The sequence below is a fragment of the Protopterus annectens genome, chromosome 2.part0, assembly GCF_019279795.1.
Source record: "Protopterus annectens isolate FY-2018-M chromosome 2.part0, PAN1.0, whole genome shotgun sequence".
NCBI classification, from domain to species: domain Eukaryota; kingdom Metazoa; phylum Chordata; order Ceratodontiformes; family Protopteridae; genus Protopterus; species Protopterus annectens.
The window spans coordinates 13877134-13890197 of record NC_056728.1 but is presented as its reverse complement, the minus strand read 5'-3'; the positions used below and the strand labels follow the sequence as shown (position 1 = coordinate 13890197).

The 13064-nt window shown below is 39.5% G+C and overlaps 1 protein-coding gene across 3 annotated transcripts in view; it reads left to right on the top strand.

Moving 5' to 3' along the window:
- The window catches only part of LOC122792925 (signal-induced proliferation-associated 1-like protein 2), a 2084855-nt gene that overhangs the window by 1529278 nt on the left and 542513 nt on the right, over positions 1-13064 (top strand). For all 3 annotated transcript variants that reach the window (XM_044060495.1, XM_044060496.1, XM_044060497.1), the window contains one exon: positions 9497-9600. In XM_044060495.1, the coding sequence (XP_043916430.1) occupies positions 9497-9600 (104 nt within the window). The remainder of the gene's footprint in view (positions 1-9496; positions 9601-13064) is intronic.

Below are 13064 nucleotides of genomic sequence, written 5' to 3'. Positions count from 1 at the left end.
CCTGCTCTAAGCCTGATTAAAACATACTTTTACTTTTTCAGCCCCCTCCTCTCATGCTTTTTAACAAACCCCACCCCTGTGAGTCACTGACTTTTGACTACCAACCCCTTTTTTTACCTGCTCTTTGTCCTGCCTTGTCTCTACTTTATTTTTTTTCTTTTTCTTTTCTTTTCTTTCCCTTACTTTGTGATTTTGGATTTAAGTTTATTGTCTCTCAAATGAATGTTGATGCTTAATTATGTTAACTGTTGTATGATTGTATTTGCAACCCCCTCTGTAGAATTTAAAATATGATTATGCTATATCTACTCTAATGTCTCTGTACAGTGTTCATAACACTAACTTCTGTACTTGTTATGCTGTATAATTGTAGCTAGTCTTTTTTGCTAAGTTTTTAATACCTTAATGAATTTGTACATGGAGCTTTTCTCCCCCGGGCCTCTGCTGAAAATGGATATGTATCCAGCTAGACTAGCCCGGTCAACAAAAAATAAATAAATAAATAAATAAATCTAGAGGCCAGCTAAAACCCAGCAATCTTTTGAAAAACTACAGTCAGAGTTTTTTCTACCTGATAAGAAAGCACTGTATGAGGACATTCAGAACCCTTAACTGGGAGTTTCATGTGGGCTAGTTTCCAAGAAACAGTCCTTTCTCAGACTCATGGTAGCAACTTGGGATAATCTCTCCCATAACATATGTAGCAAGGTACTACAGGTGTGCTACAGAATTCCAACCAGGTGAAATATAAAAGCATGAGAAAATGGAAGCATGCCAAACTTTGCTGAGAGGAAGAGCCCTGGAATTTTCCAACTTCCACAACTTCTGTTTTCCTGCTAGCATTCTGCAAAAAGCATTCTGATAGCACCTACAAAATAGTACAGATCTTACATTCATTGTTTCATCCTAAAAACAAACAAAAGATAATACAAAAGAAGGAACATAAAAAGTGGGTGTAGGATGCCTAACCCTCTTTGTTTCTTCTTGTCATAAAGTATGTCTCTCTTACTAGGGTTTAGCTGGCTCACCTAAATAAACAAAAGCACAGCCCCCAATAAGAAAGACTCCAGCTTTGTTGGAACCTCATAGCCTTGAACCACACAAGACCCTAATCACAAAAAGCAGAGTTAATCAGACAAGTTGTACAATAAACAAGCAAATATTAAACGTTATGCTAAAGTCCTGTTGTACCAAAACAGATAAATCCAAAATGAAGAGAGTAACAGGACACTGCCAAGACGAAATTAGTAAAATCACCTTTTATTAAATAAAAGTTAGCGCTTTCGGGATAACCCTTCTTCAGACATCATGTCTGAAGAAGGGTTATCCCGAAAGCGTTAACTTTTATTTAATAAAAGGTGATTTTACTAATTTCGTCTTGGCAGTGTCCTGTTACTCTCTTCAAGTTCTACAATAACCTTACCCCTTTCAGCTTCCTATTCTGTGTCATGCAATGCATGATCTCCAAACTGTTTGCCAGAAAATGTAATATTTAAATAGTTGAAAATGAATATGATAAAATGGACCTGTCTAACCAAAACTGTGGGAGTTCCCTAAACCAAGATGGACGTCTACCTAAGATAAACATCTGGTAATAAAAATCTGGTTTGTTGTTCCATTATCATTGTCATAGCATGGAGATCACCTAAGAAACAGCATCATTAACCACCAAACCCAGTTTGGGGGATTTAGAGGGCATCTCTGCATCACTTCATTACACAATCAGTCTGCTGACAACAGTCAACTGTTCACAACTAGGAGAATAACCATGTGAAGGTAAACATGTAGCAAAAATGTAAGAAAGATACCACCAAAACCATAAAGACAGAGGGCACTTGGTTTGCACAGTGGTGCAGCGGTTAACATCGTTGCCTCACAGCAAGTGGTTCTCCAGTTCGATTCTCAGCTGGGGTGCCTTCTATGCAGAGTATGCATGTTCTCCTTGCATTTATGTGGATTTTCTCTGGGTACTCCGGTTTCCTCCCACATTCTAGTTGGACTTTCCTGGTCAACAAAATGTTAAATAAAGACTTATTATTTTTCATTATGCTGGACAAGAAAGATTGACATAGGCTTTACCATTGTTACAGCTGACAACCTTACCAAAACATTTCCTATAAGTAATGCTATTTCAGATTTCCCTGTATAACAGCAACAATTTCCTCATACTCCTGTTTAAAAAAAATATATAAACTCCTTCAGTCGAAACTGAATACATGACTTTAATAGCCTTTCACTCTAATATTTCCATTCATAACTTAAAGTCAGTCTTTAGCAAAGAAACTAGTCACCAGCTGGAAGGTGCTTCTTGTCTCCTTTCCTCCACAGAAACTTAAAACTTGTCCATGGCACAAGGGAATTGCATGTAAAACATTAAACATTTGCATTAAGTAAACCAGCTGAATATTTGACAGAAGTTTATAAAACACTCCAGATACCATCACTATCACAAGAACTATCCACTGCAACATACCTCAGAGCCACTTTAAATTTCTCCAAGGGGAAAGAGGCATCCAAATACACCTTGTACTGGAATAGCAACTGAGGAACATTGAAGAAGACAGTGGAAAAATCCTCTGCAAGTAGTCATTCATTATAGCTAATACATTTGTTTTAGAGGGAAAATTCCATACCAAGGAATCAACAAGACAAGGATTTTTTTTTTTTTGTAGTGGATGGTATCCTTCCCAAATATGGGAGAAACTTCCTCATTTCTACCCTTAACCATATACATCTGGGCCTTCAGCCAGTGTTCAATTTTCCTAACATTTGCGACATACACAGCCTTAGCCTTCCTCTGAAGAAGACTGGTCCTCTTCTCTATGCTGGAAATGGTATCTGGCTTCCCTGTGCTATAAAACAATTTCTCCGCCTAGTCTTGTCCCACCATTCAGCATATGCCAACAACTTCTTCTTAAATATCCATGTTGGATAAAGAGGACACATAGAAATATGGTCTTCCTATTACTGTAACCAGACATTCCTACTGTTACCCAGACAAACTTCTTCTTTAATTGTATACAACTCCAGACAACGTTTAGTAAAACATAAAGGGTCCGAAGACAAGGTCATGCACATAGCTCAGTGGTAAAAAAACACAAGTGATGGCTATCTTGGAAAGAGATTGATAGTAATTATCATTAAATAAAATATAGTCAGTGTTTGTGCTGACATCATCACTCTGATAGGTAGATCTAGTGAATCCTTCCTTACAGTCCACACTTGTGAAACAGCTGTAAAACATCCGTAAAATGCTACCCTGATTCATACCGCTCAACTGTACAGATTTTTGCAGAATGTCCAGATTATTTCTCAAATATTTGGTCTGTTTCTCATAAAATCTGTGTTTTTCTAGCAAATCATGGAGGACTGAAGGCATTAAATAATGACCAAATGACATATACGTAAGTTTCATAGATTCATAGGCTCATAGGTAGGTACTAGGCTATTGGCCCTAGGGCCTATATAAGCCTAGCCAAAGGCACCCTGGCTTTCGCCACCCAAGAAAATTATTTTCCTGTGCCACTAGCGAGCAGAGCCACAGAGGTGATCCCCAGGGTGAATTTCCTATCTCCCATCCAGTCATCAAGATTTTTCTTGAACAGTGCTAATGAGGAGCTTTGCTTGATATAGATAGGTAGTTTGTTCCAGAGTATGGGAAGTCTCTGGGACAGGAATCTATTCCTCCAGCATGTTCTGTTTATTGTGGTGATGAGGTTTAGGTCCCTAGAGCATGTAGCTCATAGGGACTGGGATTTCTTTAAGTGGAGCATGTCTAAAATCTCTGGGTTTGACATAGCTTTGTGTGTTAGGCAGAGATCGCCTCTGAGTAGGCGATATACAACGGAGTAAAGCTGCAGTTTTTTGAGACGGTCTGCATAGGGCATCTCTTTGAGGCTGGTAATCCTCTTTGTGAGGTATTTCTGTGGTCTTTTCAGTTGTTGTAGATTGTCTTGTGAGGTACATACCAAAAGGGGCATTGTACTCTATAATGGGTCTAATGAGTGACGAGTAGAGGGGAACAATGACCTCTTTTTTCCTGGATGAGAAACCTTTTGTGATGAGGTATGCCACATAGAAGGATTTCCTGACGACTGTGGCAATGTGATTATCAAAGGAGAGACTACTGTCCACCTGTGTCCCAAGGTCTCTTATCACACTTTTGGTGTTAAGTAGACTACCACCTATGTGGTAGTTCATGGGTACTGAGTTTTTACCAAAAGGAATGACAATGCACTTTTTGGCATTGAGCTTGAGGCTATGGCTTTGACACCAGGCATCTGTCTCAGCAAGGCCCTTTTGTAGGATGTCCACATCTTTTGGAGTTTTGATTATGGCTCCTAGTTTGCAGTCATCTGCGAACTTCATTAATAAAGACCTTCTGTGTTGGCCTGTACTTCAGAGAAGTAGATACCAAACAGGAGAGGACCCAGGACTGAACCCTGTGGTACTCCACTTGTCACTGGTCTGAAGCTGGATTTGGAGTCTGCTACTTTCACAGTGTGGGTTCTGTCAGTGAGCCAGTTGGCAACCCATCTTGTGACATAGGGATTTATACTTAGTTTAGTGAGTTTATCTATAATTCCAGAGTGGGGGATGGTGTCAAAAGCCTTGGTGAGATCTAGATAGGCTGTGTGAACCACCTTACCCTCATCTACGGCTTTGGTGACTGCTTCAAAGAAGTCTATTAGGTTTAGGAGACATGATCTGCCTTTTACAAACCTGAACTGGGTGGGGTCCTGAGTTTGGAGATTACCAATGTCATTGTTTATAAGTTCCATGATGATACGCTCCATAGCCTTGCAGACCAGGCTTGTTAGGCTAATGGGGTGGTAGTTTCTGGGGTCTGTGGTGGCTCCCCCTTTGTGGAGTGGGATAACTGTCGCTGTGCATCATTCAGTGGGCACATAGCCTGAGGTGAGTCGATGATTGAACATGGTACTTAGGTGGGGTGCCAGTTCGTTCTGTAGCTCATGTAGAACACAGCCTGGGATGTCGTCAGGTCCCATGGATGCTGTGTTCTTGGCTTTGGATAGTGTGTTTTTTACCTGTGCAGCCATGATTACAGGAACTTTGCATTCTTCTGGTATAGAGATGGGCCCTTTAGGGGATGACAGAGGGGTAAAGTTAGCACTGAACCTATCTGCCAGGATGTTGGCAATATCCGTTGGTTCTGTATATTTAGTGCCATTGTGCTGTAACTCAGAGCAGATCTGAGTATTGCCACTGAGATTCTTGACATAGCTATAGAATGCTTTGTGGTTGTCTTTAGAGTCAGTGGTGATTTTGTTTTCATAATTAGCTTTGGAGGATTTTATGAGGGATCTCAGCTTCTTACTGAAGCTGACCAGGGAGTTTCTCCAATCATGGGATTTTACTCTTTTTTGCAACAGTTTCTTTCTTCTGTTGTAGAGTTTGTTTATGGCAGGGGACCACTAGATTGGCTTCCTTTTTTTGGAGGATAGCATCTTGGTTCTGTTAGAGATTGCACAATCCATGCACTCATGTAAGTGCTTATAAGTGCATCTGTGTAGGATTCAGCAGTCATACCTCTATTGTCCATCAGCATGGGTGTCGTGAAGTTTGCCACTTCTGTCTTAAGAAGCGTGAAGTTGGCTTTGGAGAATTTTTTTACTGTGGTTTCCCTAATGGGGAGTGGGGGAGGGATGTGGATGTCTAGGGTGATTAGCTTATGGTCGGATCTGACCAACGAGGAATTGACCTCTGGTGTGGAGCACTGGTTGCCCATGTTGGTAATAACCAGGTCTAGGATATTACTGCCCCTGGTGGGGGTGTGGATAAGTTGATCCATGGCATTGGAATTTATGAATTCCAGAAAACGTTGAGCACAAGAGTTGGTACATAAGTTGTTTTCCCAGTTAATGGTAGGGTAGTTGAAATTGCCCATTATTAGGGTGTTAGGTTGTACCCTAATATTTTCCAGTGCATTAAGAAATGAGGAGTGGGAATCCTGGGGCATGGTGGGGGATCTGTAGCAAGCTACAATTTGGATTGCGGTCTTGCCCAGAGCTAGTTGCACTTGGATAATCTCGGATGCATTCTGCTGAGCAACTAGCCTGGAGGTGTGGATATCCTTAATGAATATGGACACGCCTCCACCTTTAGTGTTTCGGTCCAGGTTAGGTGGCCGAAAGGTGTGGTATGAATTATAGCCTGGTAATGCAGGGGTAGTCTCTGGAGCCTTGAACCAGGTCTCTGTCACTGCACAGATGTCGATGTTTTCCATTTTAAGGAGTGCCTTGAAAGAGTGCATTTTGAGGTTTAGACTTCTAGCATTGAGTAGCAATACCCTCAGATTCTTCTTGCCTGTACCTGTTAGGGTGGTGAATTTGTCATTTCAGACTTCATATCCTTCATAACATGCATGCTAACAAAAATCCTGTTATTCTAGCAGCTTTCTAAGTTTATAAGAGCAATATTTAAAATCTGTCCCTATTTCTGGGCCTTTGTCCTTCCATTATTTTGAGCTTTGTCCAGATTTATTGCATTAAGAGTTGAGAAATATACCCTGATTCCTAATCTCACATGTAAAAAAAGCTACAGTTATCCCTCTGCAATCCCCTTTATACCATCCACTAATCTTAAAACTAATCAATAGTTACCCAAAAGCACACTATGGCCATTGGCAGCTGCATTAATTTCAACCATAATATCCTCCATCAGCTCCCCCCACAATTGTTTCATGGCAGGGGTAAGATTATCAGGTACATTGGCAAACTCCAACAGCATTCTGTTGGACAGAGCATTTGCAGTAAATGTACAAGCCACCAAAGCATCAGCAGACCCTTCACCGGAACAAATAGAGAACAGCTCCAAACTAGTAAATGCTGGCACTTTTATTCCATCACTGTCTGTCATCATAAGCAATCCACTCACCCAGAAACAGCAGGAAGTGGATAAGGGAATTATCCTAGTGTCCTCGTCAAGGAAAAGTAAATAAACCTTTTAAGAAATGTTGTCTCCACTTCTTAGAGAGAGAAGTTGAAAGGTGAAAAATGTAATGGTTATGTTTGCATCTGATTTGCGGCTGCTTGACTCTTCTCTCTTTCTTTTTGTTGCATCTATTTTACTATAGATTAAGGAATGTGTACTCAGCTGTATCAATTCACCTGGTCCTGTACTAACAGATACTGTTCAATACACTGTAATGTGCTTTAATCAGTCAGTGTCCGTCCTATGGACATATGTCGTTCCTTTTATAGGATGTACAGCTGTCCCTAAATAAACTGTGCATCCAGTTATGAGCCTTCTGGTTTTCACGGACAAATAGTCAGTTACAAACACTATATGTGGCTACATGCCATGTTTGTGTCTTTCAGCTTTTCCCAGTTAGGGGTCGCCACAGCAGAACTCCGGTCCGCTAATGATTGGCAGCTGATTTTTACGTACCGGCTTGCCAGGCCTGACGCACAACCTTCAACGAAGGCACGCCCATTCACGCATGCCTCCATGCAGAAGACACTCTAGCTGAGAATTGAACCGGTCAGCATCTTACTGTGAGGCGACAACACTACCACAGCACCACCACCACGGGTTGCTACATGCCATGTATAATCTTTTATTACTTAATTGTTTGAGAAGAGTCATCTTGGTCATTTAATCTCATTGCCATAAGTAAAAAATAAACACAAAATCAGATGTAAAATATTTAGGAGTACTTAGTCAAAGTCATTGATGTGTATAATTTTATTTCACATATTTTATTTATATTTGTATTTTTATTCCCAGCACAGCTTGCTAAGCAGCCATATTTACTATTTTCATTTTCTGAAGGGGGTTAGAAAAACTCAAAGCTCTTATTTGCTCAGTGTTTTGGGCAAACATTAAAACACACTTTCTAGTTGTGAATTATAACAGCTACGAGGCAGCTGCAAAAAAGTTAATGGATTGACAGTATGTAACTAGGAAACAGTTATTTGATGTCTAATCTAGAAACTAACTGATAATATTTTTGAATATCAGAAACAGCATGTCTTTCACGTTATTCATCCCTGAGCGAAGATATTATACCCAATAATTTAAGCTAAGACTTTATGGGGAAAAAGTTGTGAAAATTAGAAAATGAAACATCTGATCCTACATTATTGGTAGAATGGGGTTCTTCCTGATGGAGTAGAAAAATGGGTTAAGTGGTCAGGGCTAAATGATTGTTGTTTACTGTAGTGTTCCTCACTTTCTGCACAGCATATTCCCTTAAAGAAGTTGCTCTTTCTATCTTTTAATGATCGGGCATAGTCCTCTGCATTGTTTGTCATTCATTCTACACTGCCATTCAGAGTCAGAATGCCCTGCAAAAAGGCAACCTTTTCTGCCCCTTAATCAGTTTTGTGTCACAGTGAATTGAATATTTTTAGGTAGCAAGATGGTAGAAGTCAGGATGTACAGAGCCCCCCCCCCCACCCCACACACACACTCATGTTCTTTTATGTGTATTTCTTTTGTTGATGTACATCACTAGAAGTTTAAATCACAGTGTGTGTGTGTGTTTGTGTGTGTGTTTGTGTGTGTGTGTGTGTGTGTGTGTGTGTGTGTGTGTGTGTGTGTGTGTGTGTGTGTGTGTGTGTGTGCGTGCAGATATTTACAATCAGAGGCATACTATTTCACATATTATACTATGTGTGTGAACATATTTTATAGACTGTATTGTCTCAATAGTGCATTGTTACCGGCAACAAAATCACAAGATGTTAAAATTCCTAATGCAGAATAAGAGTCTCTGCTGGACAGATAAGTTATGTCTTTGGGCTAACTGTGCTGTAGCACGCATAAAATAATTAGATCCATCCATCCATCCATTCATCCATCCATAACCTCTTTTAAAATGTTTGTACGTGAGGTGTGGGTATCAGTTCAACAGTGACAATCATTTAGAACCGATATTCACACTGCTGGATGGCTAGCCCTGCCGCAGTTGTTCTTCCACTCCCCACACTAATTTAGAGTGTCCAATCCACCTACTATAACACTGGAATTTGGGAGGAAACCCATCCAAATACAGGGAGGGCATGCAGAGTTTGCACAGAAAGCATGCCACTGAAAAATTGAACTGGAGAACCTCTTGCTGTGAGGCAACAATGCTATCCACTGTGCCACTGTGCATACACTTGTAAAACATGGCAATACCATTCTATGGTACCATTTCTTCTCTAGAACTACAAGGCATACAAATTTCAGAAAGATGTGTCTTATAATACATGACTGCATTCATACCATCTGCACTGTGACCTATAAAGGCAAGCAGGGTGTAAGGTACATTATATATTGTATGGCAACTAGAAGCTGGTTCAGTCACACAACACAGGTCATGACTCATGCTGTATGGGGAGAAGCAGAAGATATTACATCAAACGATAATGTTTACATTTCTTACCTGCCACTGCAATTTTACTAGATTGGATTTATGACAGTTTCCTTGACCAAGCTTCATAAGGCTTATACCATGACTTTACTTTAACTCTGGCATTGTCTCTTATAGCGGACTCCACTGGAACTCACTCACTCTACACAACCTACCAGGATTATGAAATAATGTTTCACGTGTCAACAATGCTTCCATACACCTCCAGTAACAGGCAACAGGTAAGGACCTGACTTTTTTATTTAAATCCATTTTTTGTCAATGTTATCAAGATCTGTGCAGAAGTGATGCAAAGTAATACATACCGTCATAATAATCATTGTTGATTTTTAGGTATGTTCTTTTTATTGCACCTTCTCTTCCTCCATCCTTCATCTGCCATGTACCAAGAGTGTCTCATCCCTTTCTTCTTGCCTACTCCTAATCATGTTCCTTTGTTCTTCTCCCTTTTCATCCTTTAATGCTTCTGTCATGGAAATTCCAGTTATTTCTGCATTATGTCATCTGGGTCATCATATAATTTCTCCAAACTTTAGTCCGTGTTTTATTCATGGAATTGTATTCTCTTGCAATCTTGTGCTCTCTCACCACTTTCAGTAGTATCTCTGGATTTCCTTAACCACACTCCAAGGCTGCCTTCATTTTAGTGGCCCTTTGATTAACCTTAATATAGTGGCCCTTTGATTAACAATAATATAGTGGCCCTTTGATTAACATTAATATAGTGGCCCTTTGATTAACATTAATATAGTGGCCCTTTGATTAACATTAATATAACATTTTCACATACAGTCACTCTTTTCCCTATCTGTTGTCCTTGTCTTCCTTTTGTCAGTCATCACAGCTAACTTTTCATTGCTTTTAGCTGTTATTGTCCCCGACTTTATATCTCTTCCTAAATCCCCTTTGGCTGAGTGCATATTCATAGCATGACTCATTCCTGCCCTTTCACTAGTAAATGCTGTCTCCTATCCTCTTTTCTATTTGTGCTTGAATATAGAACCTTCAGTGAAGCTAGCTGGCCCTTGGCCAGGCCTATTCCCCTTATCACTTTGCATGTATTCTGTCTTTCTTCACACTCTCTTACTTGCATATATAGCCTTCAACTGGCTCCTACCTATCCTTCATTTTTCTTATCTGTCTTGCACATCTATTCCCTGCCTGTTCACTATATATTATTTCTGCATTTTTCTTCCTTCCACTCACCCAGTTTCACTATGAGAATCTTTAAATTACACACATCCCTTTTTATTTTTCTCTCTCCTCAGACTTACATGCCCCCCCTTTTCTTCTCCTATTCCATACTACAAACCCATATTACTTGTTAAAATGAAGTCCTTAACATACTACAGTCTTTTCCCTTTTACCACTGCTGCTATTCAGTATCTCACTTCCTTTTTCTCTCTGCCCTTTGCACATTTTTAATACCTTGCATTATCTCTTATCGTCTTCTCTACTATTTCTATTGCTTTTATTTAAATCATATCTGCTTTCAACATGCATCCATATTATTTTTCATCAGATATGTTTTGATGCATCCTTAGAAAGCTCTCTCAAATTGTATAAAAACCTACCCAGCTTAGAATGTCAGCTCATCTTTAGTTTATTGATACTTACTGTTAGTGAAGCTCATCTCTAGTGCATTGATACTTACTGTTAGTGAAGCTCATCTCTACTGTATTGATACTTACTGTTAGTGAAGCTCATCTTTAGTGTATTGATACTCACTGTTAGTGAAGCTCATCACTAGTAAAGTGAGACTGTTAGTGAAGCTCATCTCTAGTGTATTGATACTTAATAGTGACGCTCATCTCTAGTGTATTGATACTTACTGTTAGTGAAGCTCATCTCTAGTGTATTGATACTTACTGTTAGTGAAGCTCATCTCTAGTGTATTGATACTTACTGTTAGTGAAGCTCATCTCTAGTGTATTGATACTTACTGTTAGTGAAGCTCATCTCTAGTGCATTGATACTTACTGTTAGTGAAGCTCATCTCTACTGTATTGATACTTACTGTTAGTGAAGCTCATCTTTAGTGTATTGATACTCACTGTTAGTGAAGCTCATCACTAGTATAGTGATACTTACTGTTAGTGAAGCTCATCTCTAGTGTATTGATACTTACTGTTGGTGAAGCTCATCTCTAGTGCATTGATACTTACTGTTAGTGAAGCTCATCTTTAGTGTATTCATACTTACTGTTAGTGAAGCAAATATCTAGTGTAGTGATACTTACTGTTAGTGAAGCTCATCTCTAGTGTATTGATACTTACTGTTAGTGAAGCTCATCTTTAGTGTATTCATACTTACTGTTAGTGAAGTTCATCTTTAGTGTATTCATACTTATGTTAGTGAACCAACATTTTCTTTTAACCACCCCCATTACCCACCTGTAAATGCATGCTGTTTTAAGGTCTTATTCCTTAAAGAGGGCCCTATAATTGTAAGCATGTATATTTCTTTAGACCTTTGCAAGACATTACCTTCATGCCCTTTCCCCATTATTACCAACAAACCTCTAAACTTGAATTCCTCTACAAACTTCTGAGATTCCTCTCATGCCACTCTGCTATCATAGTGCAACTAGAAGAAAACAAAATAACAAATCCCGCAATAGAATCTCCTCGTAGGAAACAGCCATCTGCAAAAAAGATGAAAAAGTGTTACTCCTTCATTCTCACTCAGTCACTCTCTCTGTTTCTCCCTCTCTCCATTCTGCAAAGATGCCCATAACTAACATGACCTACCCTAAGCTATAGAGAAATAGACCTGAATCTGCCTGTTCAAGCACCTCGCCTGCATTTTATTAAATGTTACCATCATTCTCCTACAATTTATAGCACATGTATTAATCTCCTTCTGATACCATACCCTCTTTATAAATATCACTTAATATTTCATAATATTCTGTATGAAACTCATCTGTTCAGCATTCTTACCAACTAATTTCCTTAGCTGCTCCCTCTGCCACAGTTCCTTGCCCAATTTCCTGCTTACTTTGCTCGCCTCTTCCATATTGACGTTGTTTTCTCCATTCCTTACTTCCTCCTCATGCTGTCTCTTCTAGTAGCAAGATTGTACCTTTTTGTCACTTGACATGCTGTCCTGCTCATCCTTCCTGCCATAGTTTACTGATCGCATTTCTGTCGTTCTGTGTGTTATTCTGAGCTTGACACTTGCTATTCACAACCACATATATTTCCTCCTGAGCAGTGCCACCGCAGTCCCTTGTTGACACACTATCTGTTATTTTTTGACCTCGCATTTTCTTCATTTTTCTTAATGATGGTAAAAATGCAAATGCATTTGACTGATGAGGTACTATGTGTGCTTTAAGGGATATGTGATGCTTGTGGAAGTGTATCTGCGTAGTAACCTATTAACATACAGTGCTCTTTCTACTTTGTGATATTTCAGGGCTGCAGTAGAGAAGTGACATACAGTTACAGAGCATGCACTTTGCGACACATTGCTACAGGAAAACAATTGGGTTAGCTAGCTGTCCACGATAAGGCTAGGTATCAGGGCACTATTCTGCTATCCATGGCAGTAGCTGCATACTTTTTCCTCCTTATGTTTCTTTTTAAATTATTTTCTATTTGTCGCTGAGAGTCTTAAAGGAACCTTATTGCTTCTGATTTTACTTACAAAGGTTGGTAACACACAACCTAATCTCCTGAGT